At 53.5% G+C, this 20099-nt stretch overlaps 1 protein-coding gene across 17 annotated transcripts in view; it reads right to left on the bottom strand.

The window, feature by feature from the left end:
* SMARCA4 (SWI/SNF related BAF chromatin remodeling complex subunit ATPase 4) overlaps positions 1–20099 on the bottom strand; it is an 87156-nt gene that overhangs the window by 31942 nt on the left and 35115 nt on the right. For all 17 annotated transcript variants that reach the window (XM_073220355.1, XM_073220356.1, XM_073220369.1 and 14 more), the window contains 9 exons: positions 14282–14403; positions 12876–13026; positions 11974–12137; positions 7053–7119; positions 5875–5985; positions 4072–4314; positions 2456–2569; positions 1695–1802; positions 516–602 (listed from right to left, as the gene is read on the bottom strand). In XM_073220355.1, coding sequence (XP_073076456.1) covers positions 516–602; positions 1695–1802; positions 2456–2569; positions 4072–4314; positions 5875–5985; positions 7053–7119; positions 11974–12137; positions 12876–13026; positions 14282–14403 — 1167 coding nt within the window. The remainder of the gene's footprint in view (positions 1–515; positions 603–1694; positions 1803–2455; positions 2570–4071; positions 4315–5874; positions 5986–7052; positions 7120–11973; positions 12138–12875; positions 13027–14281; positions 14404–20099) is intronic.

Below are 20099 nucleotides of genomic sequence, written 5' to 3'. Positions count from 1 at the left end.
CCAGAGCACCGAAACAGAGCCCCAGGGTCACCGGGGGATCTGGGAAGATCCTAAGACTAGGCCGAAGTGCACGAACCAGAAGCAAAAATCCAGGCTCTCAAGGGGCACTGTGGCCGATAAAGGTTCTGCCCCAGAGCCTTCACAGAGGGTGCGGCTGCTCTCCACGCTGTGCCCGGATGAGCCCAGGCCACCGATCCACAAGAGCTAGCATGCCAATGAGCAGAGGCCGCGGGATCCTGCCCAGGGGAAATGACCCCAGAGAAGAGTCTCTGAGTGCCCAGGTTTCAGAAGCTTTCGTTTCCACCACGCATTTCCCCTCTGTTGTTCGGCTTCTTTACAATAAGCACGTGTAAGCAGGAACTTAAAGAAACAAACGTGCAGGTGTTACCTACTTCAAAAAGTGTACAGCATTTCCTTTTATTTTGTCAGGGAGCAGTGCCCCAGCCCTGCCCAGCGGCGGGGCAGAGACAGATGGCTCTGAGCAGAGGGCCTCGCTGGGCGCCGCCGGGCCTCACCTCGATGTGCTGGAACATGTACGGGTGGTTGCAGATCTTCCTCAGCTGCATGATGGTGTTCATCAGGGTCTTGGTGCCGCCTTTGCCCTGGGGAGGCAGGAGAGAGGCTCCCAAACCGGGTCTTGCCCCTCGGGTGGGGTGGGGCGCAGGGAGAACCCTCTGGAGAAAAGCTCTTGGGGGAGGTGTGGCTGTGGCGGAGAAATCAGGAGCGAGGAGCTGGCTGGTGACCCGAGGCTGGCTCCGGGGGAGCGGGACCGCCAGGCACCCTGCAGGGTTGGGGGTGGGGGGGCGGTGCTGGGGGGATGGAAGGGAAGTGAGACTAGCAGAGGGCTGAGGCCCGAGCACAAGCATGGTGCCAGGCTAGCCTCGTCCTGGGCCTTGCGGGAAGTCCCCTGGGGGCTGCAGCCAGGTGGGCCATGAAGACTTGGAAAGTTTTCAGGCTATGGGGTGAAGGCAGGATGCCGGGGCTAGGGGTGGGGGGTGCAGTGGGCCGGGAAGTAAACCAGGCAACAGGCAGCTACAACAGCTCAGCTAAGGGCCCAGACCAAACACCACGAGAAGGAAGAGCGGGAGGCAGGGCCGAGCCTGAGGTACTGGTGCAGAACCCGGGCCCTGGGAGGACCACTCGGTCCCGGTGACATGGGAGCTGGGCCAGAGGGGTCTGGGACCTCAGAGGGCTCCCTAAGGGCAGCAGCCTGCCAGCCCTGACTCCTCCCACTGTGAGCATAATGTCACACCAATTTTACTTGGTCAAGGCGAAGGGGGACTCAGTGGTGAGGATGCTGAGGCAGCTCTTTCCCAGCTGGGAAGCTGGGGCTCACTAGAACATTCTAACAGCCATGGTCAGCGTTGGGCTCCATGCTGCCCGCTGATGCTCCCGAAAGAGCCTGCGAGTCATAAGCAAGGAGGACAGCTGACCGTGGGGTGCTGGGAGGCTCTTAGGGGGCCGCACAGACATGGGCTATCAGGCCCTGCTCCTCAGCCTCACCGAGCCTGTTCACACCAGCTTTACCTTGGCCGCAACTATTCAGTGCCCTCAGGATCCCCACCAGATTGGGCACGGACAGCAACAACAAGGAGGCAGAGGGCCCTGCTGGTAAGTGTGCTCAAACTCTCCACACCCACTGTCCCACAACCAGCCTGCCTGGGACACCCAGGGCACGGGGAGCCTCAGCCTACCTTTTTGTCCTTCTCGGAGCCGTCAGTCAGCAGCACGCCCTTTGCCTGCATGTGCCGGTAGAGCACACGCTGCAGCGCAGACATGTCGCACTTGATGACGTACTCCACCTGCAGGGGGCACACAGTGAGGGCAGCTGGGGTGGAGGTCCCCGAGCCTGACCCCTGGCCTGGTCCACATCTGGTCTCCGAGCCTTTGGAAGCACCCTGCACTCCCCAGATGGCTGCTCTGATAAGGGCACATGGGGGTGATGAGGGGAGATGGGCTTTGGTAGATGCGCCAGGGCAGAGAAATGCAGGGAGCATCCTGGGCCAGAAAGAGCATCTTGGCCACCTTCTAACGGCCTCTCCGTAGTCCACCAGGAAACACAGGTCAAATACTGATGTAGTCAGCGACCCGCTTGCCCCACAGTGGGCAGGCCCCAGGGGCTGCTGTGGCACTGGGCCCGAGCCAGAACCCAGAGCCACCCATGGTGGGGAGTGGGCCCGACCTCAAGCCCATGGCCTCAGAGCCCCACTGGCCCAGTCGCGTGGGACTTGCCTGGGCATCTGGCTGCCAGTGGACAGCAGGCGGGACTCTGTGCTCTAACCTATGCCTGCCTTCTGTTGGCAGACCTGCTGGGTGCGAGTGGCCATCCCCACGCTGGGGGCACTCCAAATTGTCAAGGCAAGACCAGGGCCGTGAGACCGCTGGCTCTGGACCGCGGGACGGCCAGCCGACTGGGCCCACCCCAGGGAAGCCTCTGCCTTGACACTCGTGGTACCTTTTCAGGCAGCTGAGCCTCCACTTCCTTCTTGAGCCGCCGCAGCAGGAAGGGCCGCAGCACTTTGTGGAGACGACGGATGATGAGGATGGTTTCCTCCTCGTTCAGGTCCACCTGGCAACCCCCCATGACACGTTACCCCAAAGAAGAGGAGCGGGACTCAGGGAGGGGAGCACAGGGTCATGGGGACAAGCTTAGCCTCCAGCGCCTCCTTTCAGACTCCCTTAAGCTTTTGGGGGCTTAGCGGGGCACCCCCCTCCTTTGGGAAATGGCAAGGACCTGGTGCCTTCCATGTAATTTCAGGGACGAGGAACGTAAGCCCCCAGGGCACGAGGCTCCAGAGGCCTGTGCTGCTTCCCCCGATGTTAACACAACTCATGCATCTGGAAAACCGGCCAAGACATGCAAACGAAAGCTAGATGGGACCACAGAGGCTGCGTCTCTAAAATGTTCGGTGTCAACCAGTTCTGTCACTGGGAGCCCCAAATCCTGTCTCGTTTCAGCCTGGGGCGGGGTGGAGGGAAACACTGTGCCCCCAGGGTGTCTGCTACTCTGCTAGGAGGGCAGGTTTTTAAAAAATATTTTTAAGTTACAGGAAAATAAAACCACATATGAACTTTCTTTTGCGGGGGCGGGGGGGGGGTACCCTGATCACCTCTTGGTAGAGCATTTGCTCAACTTGAAAATAAAAGAAACTAGAGTATTTGCTTCCTGGCTCTTGGGATGGGGTCCAGGAGTCAGAAAACCAGGGGCCTCTTTATGATGAGAGCCTTGGAAAGGCCTTGGTGTCTCCTCAGGATGGCTTCTGCCTCAACCGCTGGCAAGGAGGGGGCTCCCCATGGGTAACGGCAGCAGAGGCCCCTCTGTTCACGCCGGGTGGCGGTCCCAGCTTTCCTGCAGCCAATGCAGCAGCAGCCCTGGGCAGGCCCAGCATTAACCTGTGCAGCTGGCCCCTGTCCTTGGTCACCAAGCTAAGGCCACCCAACCTCCTTCAGATGAGGCAGCCTGCGGCCCGTCATGCCCTGGACTCCCACAGCACAGGGGACGTGGGCCGGGAACCAGCTCAGGGACGCCATCAAGCCAGAAAGACCTGGCCCCTGACAAACGACGGGCCATGGCCTGGTTTCCAGACTGACAGTGCACCCACGGCCACACAGCGAGACACGGGCCACAGAGCTCTCAGAAACCCACACATCCGACCACGGTGCTTCCTTGACTAAAACCTACCGGGCCCCCCGTGGCCCTAGGGGATGACATGTGAAGTCTCCAAAGGGACTCACTGGCCCACTGGGCCACAGCTGCACCTTCGCACCCTCTTCCCTGCCAGCCCCCAGCTACCTCAGGGCCTTGCTCCCCACTGTGCCGGAGGCAGGGTCAGAGAAGCCCCAGGCAAGTCCCAGAGTTCACCCTCGCCACCCCTGCCCTGCTCCCCTCGGGCCCTCGTGGCTCCTCTAGCCTCGGGTGCCGGAGCCGCCTTACACTGTGAGATGTGACTCCAGCCCAGGCCCGGCCCACCACGGTGGGAGTTTGACGCATCCCCAGCCAGGGAAGCCAGCTGAGACCGGGACGGCCACCTCAGGCAGAGCTCCCTGCCCTGCTGCTGGCCACGCACACACCTTCTCTCCGGTCATGGCGAAGGGCGCGTTGAACCACTGCTCGAAGGTGCTGCAGCTCTTGAAGATGGTGGGCAGCAGGAAGTTGAGGAGCGCCCAGAGCTCGGGGAGCTTGTTCTGCAGCGGCGTGCCTGTCAGCAGCAGGCGGCGGGGCGCCACGTAGTGCGTGTTGAGGACCTGTGTCAGCTTGCAGTGGTGGTTCTTCATGCGGTGGCCTTCGTCGACAATCATGTACTTCCAGCGGATCTGCAAGCCCAAGAGCAGCGGTCAGGGGAGGGGAGGCAGGGGACGCCTCTGGCTTCCCAGGACTCTCACTATCACAAGGCAAGAAGGCTCGGGGCACAACAGCAGGCTGAGGTGGGCACATGGGCACAACAATGTCCCTGACGAGGAACTGCTTGCCGAGTAACCACCACACAACACAGCCTCTATTAAGGATGGGGTGCAGACAGACACAGATAGGGAGACATGCCTGTGACCTGCTGTCAGGTGAACAAAGCCAGTTGCAATAAAGTATTCTGGGTTCCCCAAAAAATTCCATGCACTGGTATGCAGCACAGAAAAGCCCTCCCAAGGGACACACTTCTCACTGATGAGAAGTCCCGGGGTGGGGGCCTTCCAGGGACGAGGTCTGGTAACAGGTACATTTTCTGACGGGCAGGCTATGCCTCTGAAGGCAGGAGCGGCACAGGCAGGCTGAGTGCGAGAGCCAGGGACCTGTCAGAGCTCCCTGTCCGACGGACTCAGGCTAGATGCTGACCCTAGTGGGAGTGCGAATCTGCGGGCGGGAGCCCCAGGCCTGGTGCCCACTCAGTGCTCAAGCCTCCACCTCCAGAGGGCGCAGCGAGGCCCAAATGAGGTAGTGCATGCGGGTACCCAGACGCAAAGGGCAGCTGACTGGGGCAGGGGCGCCGCAGCCGTCTCCCCTGAGCGAACCTAGTGCATGGCCTTCATGTGAATCACTGCCACTGTCAGGCGAGCCCAGGACCTTAAGAGTCTCGTCCCCGGGCTTTGGACAGGCATGGCTCTGCACTGAGTCAACAAGGGCGACTCATACTGCAGGCCTGAGGGCAAGAGCCTGCCCACTGGACACCAATTCCCCGGGTCTCAGTTTCTTCGTGAGTCGGCTCAGGGGTGCATGTGAAGCCCCGATAGCCCCTAGGTGACCAAGCCCTGAGGGGTGTGCTCCAACATCCCCACCCCAGGGTCAGAATCTACCGCTTGGCCCTCACTCCACCGGGCGGCCAGTGGTGAGGCCAGGTGCAGAACCTCCAGCCGAGACAGCTCCCCGAACTGGGACACCAGCTGTCTGCAGGGGAGGGAGGTGCCTGCTTTAGACCCGGGTGAGGCTATGTTCTCTGTGCTTCACCAATGGCCCACCTAGAGTGGCCTTCACCACTGTGTCAGCTTAGAGGCCCCCAGGCCCACACAGGCCCCACTGAATGTGCGAGGGCAGCGGCCCAAGACGACGGAACACAAAGGGCCTCGGAGTGCTCAGCCCTGAATGTGGAATTGTGCCTGCACCGTGGGCTGGTTTCCTGGGGGCTGTGGCAGGGCCGGCTCAGCCAACAGAGACGGAGGCCCCAGGCCACTGGACGCAGGCAGAGACCAGGGTAGCTGCACCACAGCCCTACCAGGGACCCTGCCAGCAGGGCAGGCAGGCCGGGAGGCAGTGGGTGCTCGAGCTCTTTGAGCAGAACCTCTGAGAGGAGCCAGGCTGGGTGACACACACGACAATCCTGGATCCCAGGCTCCCTGGCAGCTCATGACGGCCTGGGCCTGGTGTTCTACACAAGGTCATGTTACCTTCGCAAGGATGTGCTTGTCTTTTATGATGTACTCGTAGGTTGTCAGCAAGACGTTGAACTTGCCGCTCCGGAGCTGGGGGACGAAGGCGCGTCTGGCTGCTGGAGAACCCTGAGGGGGACGAGGCAGGCGCTCAGCCTCCCAGGCCATGGTGGCCGGGCGACAGCGCCCTGCCAGGGCAGATGGGCCTGTCCACCTGGGGGCTGGCATCGGGAGGCACTGGGCGAGGCTCCGGGCCCCTGTCCACCCACCCCAGCGTGTGGAGGGCCAACTGAAGGGAGGAGGAAGGCAAGTGGGTCACGGGTGCCAGGCCCTGTGGGGACCTCCTGCCTGCCCACCAGTGGCCCCTGTACTAGTGGCCCATCCGCTCCCCGCCTCTTCCCAGGTCTCATCTCAGGCCTCCAGCACAGAGCGCAGGCCGTGATCCCCACGATGGCAGTGACAACCTCTCCCCAGTTAGCAGATGTGCCCCGACCCGTGTGACCAGGGCCCCTGGGTGTGCACCCTGCGCTTCCTCCAGGCTCACACGCCAGGCAGACTGAGCTCTGCTGGGTCCTGGAAGCTCCTGCTGGCAGAACTACTTTGAGCTCCCCAAATGCGTCAAGTTCTTACTGCACATGCTGTTCCCTCTGCCGGAAGTCCCTTCTCCCCACAGTGGGGTGAGAGCTTCACAGCAGAGCGATGAGCCTGGACTGGACTGGCGAGCCGGCAGCCAGGGGCGTGACCCACCGCCTCCGCTCTGCACAGACAACAGGCAGAGCGGGCCCACTTCACGGGGTGAGTGCATCTGGGTGCAGCCCTCACAGCAGGCCTCCACCAGGCCCCACACCCCGCCCTCCAGCCGCCCGTGGTGAACGCTCATGACGTCACCACTCGTGAACGGGGTTTACCCAAAGCTCAGGTGAGAAAACGGCAATCTTCCAGGGAGTGCACTGATGTTGCCAGATTCCGCAAACTGAGCCAACCCTCATTAAAAAGATAAGCATTCTCCCCAAAGTAAATGATAAATGGTAAATAAAATCAATAAACCCACAGTAACAGGGTGACCCTGCACATGGCACACAGGCAGCATCCCATCGCTAACACAAGCTGGCCCCTCTGCCCTTACCCGGACGCCCTACCCCGCTGCGCTGCCCTTGCCACCCCCGCCACCCCCGCCTCCGCCCGCCGTGACGCACCTTGTAGGACACCTTCACCACGGAGGGAGCCCACTTGTCAAACTCGTAGGCCCAGTTAGACAGCGTTCTGAGGGAACAAGGGAGGACAGTCAGGTTCCTGCTTGGCCAACAGCTCACTGTCAACACCAACGGCCACCGTGACCCCCCAAGCTGGCCGGGTCACTGAGCATCTGAAGGGGGGATGACGCCCCGGGCGGGAGGACGGGAAGGCATGGACTGTGGCGGTGGGTGTGGAGGTAGCCACCCCAGGGTGGGAGGGGCCGGGCCTGAGGAGCTGTCCTGTCACCACCACTGTGGGGTCACAGGCTGCTCTGGGAAGCACAGAGGGCCTGCGGCCGGGAGAAGGGCAGAGCCTCGCTCCAGGCTAAGAGCTACTGGAGACTCTGCTAGTGCGCCCTGGGCACTGGAGGCACTGCACCGCCAGTCCCCCCTGTGCCAACTCGGAAGGGAACCAGCAGCTGCTGCCGGATACCCTGAGCAGGTGAGGTCCACCGGCTGTGGGCAGAGGAGCTGTGCCCCCAATCAGCCGGATCTCGGGGACAGAGCCTCAGAGAGGGCGACGGCGGCAAGAAGCCGAGTTCACAAGGGGGGCAGGTTCTCTGAGAAGTTCTGGGACAGAGTTTTCAGTGAGGGAGAGAGTCACTCAAAAGCTCGGACAGGGTGGTTTGTAAAGACGGGACTCAAAGGCTGAGTGGTGCAGGGTGCCTGCAGCTCACCCAGCTCCTCCCTCCAAGCAGCTCCGCTGAGGGTGGGGTTGTTTCCATCTTAAACCCACAGCTCCCAGGACCAACCAGGTAGACAGTCAGAGCCAGTAAGATAAAGGCTCAAGTCACTGGGGAGAAAGTGGCTGAAAGCTCTGGAAGGTGGTTGAAAGACGGGGAGACTCAGCTGCCCTTTGACCTGTCCGTCATCCTGGGAACCCAGATGAAATGACGGAGGCAGTGCAGCCATCTTGCAACCAGGAGACAAGAAGTCTGAGGGTAGAAGTCACTCATTAAGAATGTAAGAATGTGCAGATAACGGCAGGAGCCTGAGTCGTGCCAGGCCTGCTCAGGAGGCCTGGCTCTGGGCTTTCCCTTACTGAGCACGAGCAACCTGCCCTGGTCCAGTCACTGAAGTCTGGTTTCTACTGCAGGGAGCAACAGGGGACAGTCAGGGTACCAAGAGAGAAGCTGAAGACCAAAGCCTGAAGTGGGAGGGGGGGCACTTGCCAAGGGGAGAAGAGCTGAGAGAGGCAGGGAGGGGCCTGAGGGGACGAGCTGGGGACAGAGGTCTCGAGGGAGGCAGGATAAGCAGACTCGTGGTGGAGAGATGCACATGCCAGCGGGTGAAGGGACAAATCTGAGATGTTCCCGAGGGCACTGGCAGTGCTTCCCGTCTGGGAGGGGACGACATTCGGCAGACTGGACCCTTGTCTGGGTGGCACACGGGCGCAAAAAGGCTGAACGTCAGCACACGGCGTAACCTCACTCAGAGGAATGGGGGAAAGGAGCCGACTTAACCTCGGAGAGGTGTTTCACCTAGAATCTGTAAGCCCGCAGACCAAAGGAACTGATTTAAACCCTGTACTCCATTGGTAACAGTGTCCCTCAGAAGCTAACTATTGCCAAGTCCTGTAAACATATGTACATGCACATAGGCACACGTATGTATGCTGGGAATGAAGAAATGAGCAAGGAAAAGCAGGAAAGCAAGCCCTGTGATCCCGGCGGAGTCGGAGACAGCAGTGTGGATGTGTTTAGCTGAACAGACACACAGAGGGCTTAGAAATCATGTTAGTCGTGTGTGCACGAGGGTGAACACAAACATGTATATGCCCTCGTGGCGAATGCTGAGAGGGCCTGCCAGTAATGACGTCCCAGCAGCTAGGAGCGCACGCAGCCCCCGGGTCTTGGTCCCCGTCCCATTCTCTAGTGAGAGAAACCCAGGCTTCCTGGAGAAATGGCAGATACTGAGCCTGGGAAGGAAATGGACCTAGTGACTTTTCCAGAATACAGTACAGAGAGGTGAGAAAAGAGCGACTTCACAGCAGGGACACCTGCCAAACACAACCTCAGCCAGGTGACCAAGGTCATTATCAACAGTGACAAGGCATGCCATCAGTAATGCCGTCAATACGTGGTGACGAGGGGAGCTTCACCTCGGTGGCCTGCCAGCCCCAACCCAGCACCCCACTGAGCATGAGAAAATCACCAGAGTGGCCCAGGTTGAGGGACAGTGCGAAACACCTGCCCATCTCCATGCCTGGCAAGGTCCATCAGTTTCCCCGCGGAACGTGAGGACCGCTCGCAGACCAGAGAAGGCTGAGGAGACGTGAAAGGTGAATGCGATTAGGATCCTGGAACAGAAACCGGACATCAGGGAGAACCAGTGACATCCGAACAAAGGTTGGGGTTTGGCTCACGGCCATGTGCCCATGCTGTTCCTTCGTGGCAAAGGTAACAGGGCTTGTAAGGTGTTATCCACAGCAGGGCAGCGGGGGACGGCACACGGGAGCTCGATCTAGGACCTCCGCGACATTTCTATGAATCTGGAACTACTCTAAAGTAAGCCACGGCCACGGTAAAATGACAGGGGACATGCCAGAGGGATACAGGATCCACCCTGAAGGGTCTCCCCAGGCCAAATCTGGGGCAGCTGACTTTTCCAGAATACAGTACAGAGAGGTGAGAAAACACAATAAAACACAAGGCTCCGTTCTGGGCTCTAATAGGGATAGAGCCCATTCTGACATAAAGGGTCACACTAGTAAGGAGGTAAATAGAGGAGAAGGGGCAGTTCTTCCTCCTGGTGGGATTCCGGAACATGTGCAAGGCCTGACAGGAAGAGAAAACCACTGTCCGGCACCTCCCGCGGTGATAATCATCACAGGCGAGACTCATCTGGTGGGTGCTGTGATTCCCGGGGGAAATGCTGAGAAATGGGTATTTCCATGGTTCCTATGTGCCTTCCCACAAAGGCCTTACAAATCAGAAAGGAAAATACTTAGGTGGATGTGGGAAAAACAGCCGCACCACGCAGCCAAGAGCAGTTAGCCTGCCCAGTGACGCGCCACCTCCCGCCTCCTGCCTGGGGGCCCTCCCCGGGCTCCTCACCGACATGTCAGAGGCAGACACGCCGCACAAACACAACCTGAGGGGCAGCGCACCGGGGTTCAAGTGTCACGATCACCGAGGACCTGGACGGACAGGGTCAGGCCGCAGAGAAGTGACAGGGAAAGCGCGACCCTGGGCCGGAGGAGGGCCGTTCCTGGGGAAATCGGCAACGTCTGCTGTCAAGGCCTCCAGATTTGTTGCAAGTGTTAAATCATTAGTACCTTCTTGGTATTAGTAACTGTCCTGGGTCATGAAAGATTTGGGAGGCCAAGTGAAAGAGATACAGAAATTCTTTTCTATTACTGTTGCAATTGTTTATAAATCTGAAGTCATTGCAAAATGAAAAGGTCAATAAAAAAAACCAAGAAACCCTATCCTGCAGAATAACATACTCTGTAGAAAGCTATTCTGGTGATAAAGTCACACCTTGAGGGTCACAGAGAAAAGGGGACTTCAGCCCCAGGGGGCTGGGAGACAGGGCCCAGGGAAGTGCCGTGGGGGAGCCTACAGCACGCTGGGTCTGACCACAGGAAAGCCCCCTGTCGTGGGCCAGGGGCTTTCCTCAGCACTGGGGAAACGGCGCTCTCCCCCCGCAGATCTGTTCCTGCCTGGGCAGCCAAATGTACACCACCACGAGGAAGGGGAGGCAGAGGGAGGCATAAACTTCTGCAAGTAAATCCTGGGAGGGATCCAGGCCCCAGCTGTGGCTGCACGGTCTCTGGAGGCCTAGCCGTTTGAGGCTGGAGGACATTTCCTGTAGGGTCAGGGCATGAGAACTCGGCCTCCCTCCTGGGAGCTGTCTGCCCCCTCCACCAGCTGGTCTGAGGCCAAGGACGTCTCCACCGAGGGCTGCGAGGACGGGAAGGAGTTCCCCTCCAGGGCCAGGCCAAGTGCAAACTGAGGCCTGGCCACATCGCAGACCAGCCCCAGGCCCGTGACTGGTTTGGTGCCTGACAGGAGACCTGAGCCAGCCCTGGAACTTCCAGAAAAAACGCGGGGCAGAGGTCATTTTGTGACATGTGCTGAGCTGGGGGGAGGGATGCCCAGCGCAGACAGCACTGTGGCCCCGGAGAGCAGCACTGAGAAGTGGAGTGAGCACCTCCTGGGGATGCACCCTGGGTAGCCGACCACGCCCGAGCATCTGCGTTGCCCAGGCTGGGCTAGGATGTGAGCGATGGGGCTCAGCACCCCGGCAGGGGGCAGAAGTAGTGTTTGCTCCAAGGGTTCCATACCACTCTCCCAACGGGAGGTCCCCTGGCTCCTGCAACAACCTGGCGTGGAATTTGCTGTCAATGGGACTTGAAGAAGACCTCAAGGACACCCGAGAGCTGCCCCATTAGGGATGAGCGATGGGCACTCCACCCCCACCTCCTCCTCCTGTCCTGTCCCTTGAAAGCGGAGGCAGCTGTTAACAGGCTGAGCTGTGTGCACCAGAATTCATATATTGAAGTCCTCACCCTCAGGACCTCAGAATGGGGCTTTATTTGGAGACAGGGCCTTTAAAGATGTAAAGAAGTTAAAACGAGGTCATGAGGGTGGGCCCTAATCCAAGAGGCCTTTGGTCCTCGTAAGAGGAGGAAATCTGGACCCAGACACGCACAGTGGGAAGACAACGCAAGGACACGGAGAGAAGGCACCACCTACAAGCCAAGGAGAGAGGCCTCAGGAGGGACCAACCCTGCCGACACCTGTCCTCTCGGCCTCCAGGAAAACGCTGCCACTGCTGAAGCCACCCAGGCTGTGGTTCGCGGTTCCAGCAGCCCCGCAAACCAGCACGCGGGGGTCTGGGCGCAGGCTGGGGAGCCGGTGACCCCGGGCGCACTTACGAGAGAGGCACTATGATGAGGAAGGGCCCGTTGATCCGCTTGTGCTCCATGAGGTACGTGATGAGTGCGATGGTCTGGATGGTCTTCCCCAGGCCCATCTCGTCGGCCAGGATGCCGTTCAGGTTGTTATTGTACAGGGACACCAGCCACTCCAAGCCTTTGATCTGCACAGAGGGGTAAGCGGCCGGCCCTGAAGCCCAGGTCGGGTGCAAGGGGGCTCCCCACGCTCTGGAGAAGTGGCACAGCCAGGCGCACAGCCTGCTGGGCCCGCAGCCCAGGGCTTTTTACTTAGGCTCCCCTCTGTAGTCAATCCTGCCGAGCCCCAGGGCTGCTGCGCTAGTGACACATGCTGTCACGTGTCTTGCTCCAGCACACACCTCAATGGGGTTCAGGGCATGGAGCTCAGGGTTGCCGGCTGCCGACACCTTAGTCCACAGACTGCCTCACACCGTGCAGCTCCAGGGAACACAAACCCACACCTGGGTGCCCACAGGTGGACCCAGTCCTGCTCGGCCACTCCCGAGCTGTGTGACTTTGAGAAAATCACTGCACGTCTCTGTTCCTCACCCTCAACCACCCTGTAAAATGCAGAGATGACAGCACCTTCTAAATAAGGTTGTTGGGGGTCAGAAGCTAACAGTGTAGAATGTGCTGTTGTTCTGTGGACGCCTATCAAGCACCCAGCAGATACAGATTATAAGGTTCACTTCCTCCAGTGGCTGGCCTGATGGGTCAGGTCTCTGCTTTACAGATGGGTGAACTGAGGCTCACAGGAGAAGGGCTCCTGCCCCAAAGACATAGACTGGACTGTGAACTTGGGTCTGCATGACTTCAGCAGTCCCCCACAACCTGGACACCCCTCTGTCGAGCCCGCTCTGTGAACAAGGCCCCTCCAACCTCACCTGGTACTGTTTGAGGACACCGTTGACCATAAGCGCCGACTGCTTATCCACTCTCTCGGTGACGGCGTGGGCCACGGCATAGTAGGACTGCAGGCCACGAGCAAGAGCCTGGGACACGCCGTACTCATCATCAACATCTTGCTTGGCATTCCTGGGAGTAGCACAGAAACACAGTGCGAGGACACACGTTCCTATCTGTGACCATGTGCTTTGGCCACAAGGCTCTGTGGAGCGGCCCCGCACACCCAGCGACCCATGGCCTGCCCCCTAAGGAGCAGAAGGGCAGCCTGAAGACAGGTAAGGCAGCAAATCCTAATCCAGGGGTTGCCCGAGGTCGGACTTTTTTCCTGGAGCTGAAAGAGAGTCACCGTCATATCACTTGTTACCACAGGCTGGTCCTATGTTCCACTATCTCTACCAAGAGTTCACAAGCCTAAATGGAAAACGTACACTGAACAGCCTTGCATGAAACCAGAAGAATTGATTCTATTTTGGCTGTTCTGTGATTCAATCTGGAACCCTTTTAAAAAGTGACTTTAAGCTATTCCCATTTTACTGCTGTAACAAATATCTGTGCTGCGACGTGTCATACTGTTTCATGCTATGCTGTAGTTTCTATTTTTTTATGTCCTTACAAATCTTCCCCAGTGAGCTTTAAGTTTTCTTAGCTTAGTGGGTTTTTCCCCATTTCTTCTGACGATTACTAAGGGTTACATATTTGTCCTAATGACTGCCTGCACCCCAATCATACAGAACTCTCGATCTATTTCTTCTTAATAGTATCTGCTACCTCCCTACCATAAGCAATAAAAGTAGTAAGTTGTTCATTGCTCTTACAAGAGCAGGAGATGAGGTATAATCTAGATGCCCACCCAGGGACAGGCTACACACGGGACAGTGTAACAGGCAATGCCACGCCGGCAGTGCTCGGGCACAGTGATGCCGCTCTCTTACAGACATAGGATCATCCAGGAGAGAGTGCTTGGTACATGAAGCAAGGGGCAGAACAGCGCGTCCCAGACACATGCGCACAAATGAAAAGACAGACATACACGCCTTCTGGTTGCTGACACTGAGAATCTCTGGGAGACACAGCACGCTGGGATTCATTTCTTCCAGGGTGGGAGCGAGTTGGGGGATGGGGGCTGAAGAACAAGGGTGGCGCGTGGCCTTTGCTGTAAACGCCCAACTGCCCCCAGAGCACACGGGAATGGGCACAGTATTACTAGAGCTCTATAGAAATGCATGAAATAGAAGTGAATCAATTTGGTGTCTCTGTGGTCCCACGGTGGCTGCTGGCCGGACAGCGGTGAGGGCCATCCGGGGAGAGGCTGGGATTCTAAGGGTCCCGCCAGTGCCACGGGGGTGGGGGCTGGCGGGGCAGGCGGGCATGGAGGGCGCCTTACTCGATGATGTGCCGGGCGTCCACCTCAGAGACATCGTCGCTGTCTGGATCTGGAATCTTCTTCTTCTCCTCCACAGGCAGGGTGGGAGGCTGTGCTGGCTGCGGCTGCTCTTCCTCCTCCTCCTGCCGGGAGGCAAGCTGGTCACCTCAGGTCACCCCCAGGGACAGGCACAGGGCTCCCAGGGGACGGACACACTTCTGGAAGCAAGTGATGCCTTTTTTTCCTATGACCCCCGTGCCCTCTTCCTATCCCGGAATGCTTCGTGCCTCGTGTCTGCACCTTCTTTTAATCACTCAGTGTGTGATCTGTATGGCTTTGCTTTCCTAGCACAGAGCCAGGACACCTCTTTTTAAGGCCATGCGGGATGTCTCTGTACTTTGTTACTAACAGTGGACTCCTTATGGCCCCTGCCTCCACTACACAATGCAGCCTATACATTTATCTCTGGCCCAACCAACTCGAGCAGTCTTCCACTTACTTCTCTTAGATTTTCTATGTATTAAACATTTGAAAATCAATTTCCAGTATTTATTGTTCTTGGTTCACTCCCAGCTTTATTGACATGGCTGAAAGGTCTAAAATACGTCAAACAGCACTGGGGTAACAGGCATCCTAGTCTACCAGGAGGTCTTCCATGAACTTGTACATGAAGTAGAAGCGCTGTGCTTCCTCAAAGGGATTTTTCAGTACTTGTGTACTGAGCAGAAAATAAAGATATTTGTGTGACACAGTGGAGAAACACACAGGTGATCAAACCTTCCCGAATGCCTATATAATGCCAGTGGGTTATTTTCTTTATGTATAACAGAACTGTTATAAAACTAAAAAAAAAAAAGCATCTGTCATTAATCTGCTAAATAAGTCCAATCAAAATCCAGCGGGATTTCTCTTGGAGCACGCCAAATGACGTCATAGATCATTTGGAATAATGGACTGGCGATAACAGCGCAAATGTCTTAGAGAGAAAAATGATCATAAATGGTGCTGACTTACCCTGATGTTACATGTCTGGAATGAAAACAGGAGTGGGACTTCTGGCTAAGCCTGAGAGAGGACATCAGCAAATTCTCTTCTCAAAAAGCCACGTTCAAGCTGGCCAGAACCGGCAAAGCGAGCAGAGCAGAGCTCTGGGGAGGCCTGCCGGCTGGGGCCTACGGGCAAAGCCCACACCCGGAACACTGCTGGTGGGAGTCGGGCTCTGAGCCATGGCTGGGAAAGCTTATCACTCGCTGAGGCTGTGCCCCGTGCCCACGGGCAGAGGAAACATGGGCCCAGCAGAGAGTAAAGGCCAGGGCAGCCTTGTAAATGGCTACAAGTCTGGAATGTGTTTCCCTATCCATTTGCAGGAGACAGCGACTTCACTGGCTGAAGGTGCCTGAGCACAGTCCCTGCCCAGTCATTGGATGACTACTCAGTTACGGAGACACATGGCCCATTCCCAGAAAGCCAGGGTTAAAAATAAAAATGAGAATAAAACAAAAGAAGAAACTGAGCAGCATCCCTCAAAGGCAGCACACACCGTGGGGGAAACAATTCCACAAATGAAGTTCAGGTGAGTTAATAAACACACAACCACCACCACCAAAACCACCCACCAGGGGAAGAAGTCAGAAGTAGCTAACACGGGCTTCTGCTGAACATAACAGAATGGGCAGAAAATGAGGAGAGTGTGGTATGGACAAGGGGAAGAGACACCTGAACCTGTCTCTGTTCCCAGATGTTGCACTTTGCATACCATCTTCAAAGCAATTATTATTACAAATACGTTCAAAGCTATTGTAAATTTGCCCAAAGAACTAAAGGAAACCATCTTCAAGCACCACGAGTCAACAAACACAGAATTTCAGTAGAAGACAGACATGATAAACATCCCAAATTTGATGCAAATCATGAAACCACCCAGCCAAGAAACTTCACAAACCCTAAGGAGAATAAATACAAAGGGAGACTTCATAGTCAAACTGATAAAAGCCAAAAACAAACAGAAAATCCTGAAAGCAAGAAAGAGAAAATACACATCGACAAGTACAGGGGAACATCAATACAATGAGTGGCTAAATTCTCACCTGAAACAAGAGGCCAGAAAACAGTGGGAAGACACATCCCGAAGAAAAATCACAAAGAATTCTATGTCCAACTAAATTATCCTTCCAAAATCAAAACTAAAGAAATACACTCCCAGATAAACAGAGACTGGGGGAATTTGCTGCTGGCAGACATGCCTGATATTAAATGCTAAAAAAAACCTTTCAGGCTCAAAGCAAATAATAGCAGACAGTAACCTGAATACACAAGAATTAAAGAGCATCAGAAAGAGTATATATATAAGGATCAATATAAAAAAGCTCAACAAATAAATTTTCCCTTTTTTCTTAGCTCTAACTTCTTTAGACTAAGTCATAAGATTATCTACAGTATTAGAAGATTGACTGCATTTGTGCGTTTATAACTTATGTAGATGTAATTACATGACAATAAGAACACAAAGGAGAGAGCAAATGGAGCTACAGAGGGCAGAATTTCTGTTTTACCAGAATGGAGTCAGTATTGATCTGAAGTGTATTGTGATAAATTAAGAAGCATATTGTAATCCCCAGCTACATATCAAGTAACTAAAATGATTTTGGAACAAGTAAAACCTACGAAAGAAATAAGATGGTGCAATAAAAAATATTTAACATAAAAGAAGGTAGTAGAGGAGAGAGAGACCAAAAAAGACAGGGGACAAAGAAAAGAAATAGCAAAGTAGTACACATAAGCACAATCAGATCGATAATTATACTGAATGCCAATGGTATAAAACTCCATCAAAAGGCAGGCACCATCATATTAGATAAAAAAGCAAGATGTAGCTATCTGTTATTTCATTTCCAAATGAACAGATAGGTTTAAAGTAAAAGAATGCAAAAAAATACACACCAAACAAAATAAGAATAAAAACTGTACTCTGAGAACTACAAAACACATCTAAGAGAAGTTAAAGATCATCACAATAAAATGGAGAGACATTCCATGTTCATGGATTGGAAAGCTAAATAATGTTAAGATGGGATTCTCTCCAAATGATCTACAGATTCAACACAAACCTAATACAAATCCCAGCAAGCATTTTTGTAGTAATTGGTTAAACTAACCCTAAAATGTATATAAGAACACAAAGGATCTAGAATAGATTAAAAAAATAAAGTTGGACAGAGGTGAGGCTCAGAACCTCACCCCCCCTGCTTTGAGAGAAATCTTCTGCATCCATGGATGTCTTGCTGCCCTTGTCTAGCCTGGATTAATACTTAGTCCATAGGTACACACTTGATCATCTGATCATCTACATTTGCCCTCTTACAGCACTAAACTATGTTTTCTACCTTTATCTTGCATCTACCTACCACTTCAGCATTTTATTAAAAATAAAAAAAATAATAATAATAAAGGGAGAAATGTGGGATCCACATATAAATCAAGTACAAAAATCAAACGAATATTCATATTTGACCTGATTGTTTATAGGTCATAATGCATGATCAAAACCGAAAGTTTCTGTGATGAATGCCCTTGTACTGTTCACCATGTAAGAACTTATTCACTATGTAAGAATTCGTTCACCATGTAAGAACTTGTTCGTTATGCTTCAGAAGATTGGAGACTGATGAGAATTAGACTTGAGATGAATTAATGATTGTGCATTGAGCACTGACCCCCTATACTGAATTTTATTGTTGTTAACAACCATTTGATCAATGAATATGAGAGATGCCCTCTCAAAAAAAAAAAAACAAAAAAATAAATAAATAAAGTTGGAGGAATAATAGTACTGACTTTAAAACTTCTAAGTTACAATAATCAAGGTAGAGTGGTAATGGCACAAAGACAGACACAGACATCAACAAAACAGAACTGAGTCCAAATAAACCTTACATTTACGGTCAATTGATTTCCCACGAAAGTACAAAGACTATTCACCAGGGTAAAGAATAGTCTTTCCATCAAATGGTGTTGGGTAAAGTGGGAATCTATATGCAAAAAAAATAAACTTAGACCTGTACTTTAGACCCTACACAGAAATGAACTCAACTATGACCCTCAATGTAAGAGCTTAAACTACGAAACCTCTAGAAGAAAACACAGGAGAAAAATCTTGTGAATTCAAGGAGCTCTTAGATACAGTACCAAAAGCACAATTCATAAAATAAAGTTGATAAACTGGATTTCATCCAAATTTAACACCTTTGCATTTCAAAGTACACTGTTGAAAAAAAATGTAAGCCAACTAGGAGAAGATATTTCCAAGTTACATATCTGAATCAGGAACATGTATCACGAATATATAAAGAATTCTTATAACTTAATGATGAGATGACAAAGAGCCCAATTTAAAATGGGAAAAGGATTTTAACAGACTTTCACCAAATGAGACATACAAATGGTGTACAAACACATGACAAAATGCTCAACATCATTAGTTACTGGGAAAATATAAATTAAAATCACAATGAGATATCACTACACACCCATTAGGCTGGCTACAGTCAAAAGACAAAAAAAAACACCAGCTGTGGACATGGAGACAGAAAAACTGGAGCCGATGAAACGGTACCACCACTTTAGAAACTGGCAGTTTCTTAAAGGGTTAAACATGAACTTACCATATGACCCAGCAATTCCACTCCTAGGTAGTGACCCATGAGAAATGAAAACATATGTATGGGGATGTTCATAGCAACATTATACACAATAGCAAAAAATGGAAACAACACAATTGCCCATCAACTGGTGAATGAATAAACAAAATGTGGGCCATCCATATAATGGAATATGACTTGGGAATGAAAAAGGAACCACCTCTCAATATAGACAACATGGATGCATGGATGCACCTTGAAAAAACATTCTAGGTGAATGAAGCCAGACACATTTCACATGTTACATGACTCCATTTATATGAAACATCCAGATAAGGCAAATCTATTGGAGGTGGGGGGAAGCAGATCAGCGGTTTCCTGGAGCTGGAGGGGGGCCACAGCAGGTGGTGAACTGGCAGGTGGAGTATTCTGTAGGTGACAGAAATGCCCCACAATTGGCATGTGGCAGTGATGACACACCTGTATAAACTCACTGAAAAATCACTGAATTGTACACTTCCTATGGGTGTATTTTATGGTATGCAAACAATACGTCCACAAAGCTGTTGAAAAATTACAAGAAAAGCTTATTGGTCTAAAAATCATTAGAATGATTCCACTGGATATAAACCAGAATATACAATTTTTAACAGAAGACCCAGATCAATGGGGAAGGGGCGGCCTAAACGGCATGCCAACTCACTCAGTGCTCCTGGGATGGGGAACCCCACACCTTCCAGAGAGAAACCCCAGATGAACTGAAGGGGTCGTAACATCGGAGTGAAAGGTGAACACTAAGCTGATCTCAGACAGGGGTAAATGTAGAAGGGCGCACTTAAAAGTTCAGTTAGAGACCACTCAGAACCAATGAGAGATGGGCAAATGAAGCCGACCATTCACGGAAGAAAGCAAATGGTCAGTAAACATGGCAGAAATATTCCTCTTTAATGGCGATCGAAGAAATGCCCATGAAAATTCCCTTTTTAAAAACCCATGGAGGTGAATGAACTAGTGGTTACCGAAGGGGAGGGGTGGGGGAGGGCAGGTGGGCAGGGAGGGAGAAGGGGACTGAGGGGTATTATGTTTAGTACACATGGTGTGGGGGATCATGGGGAGAGCAGTGTATCACAGAGAAGGGACATAGTGGATCTCTGACAACTTGCTGCACTGATGGACAGTGACTGCATTGGGGTATGGGTGGA

The sequence above is a fragment of the Manis javanica genome, chromosome 13, assembly GCF_040802235.1.
Source record: "Manis javanica isolate MJ-LG chromosome 13, MJ_LKY, whole genome shotgun sequence".
NCBI classification, from domain to species: domain Eukaryota; kingdom Metazoa; phylum Chordata; class Mammalia; order Pholidota; family Manidae; genus Manis; species Manis javanica.
The sequence above is the reverse complement of the archived record's forward strand: the minus strand, read 5'-3'. Positions and strand labels throughout refer to the sequence as shown.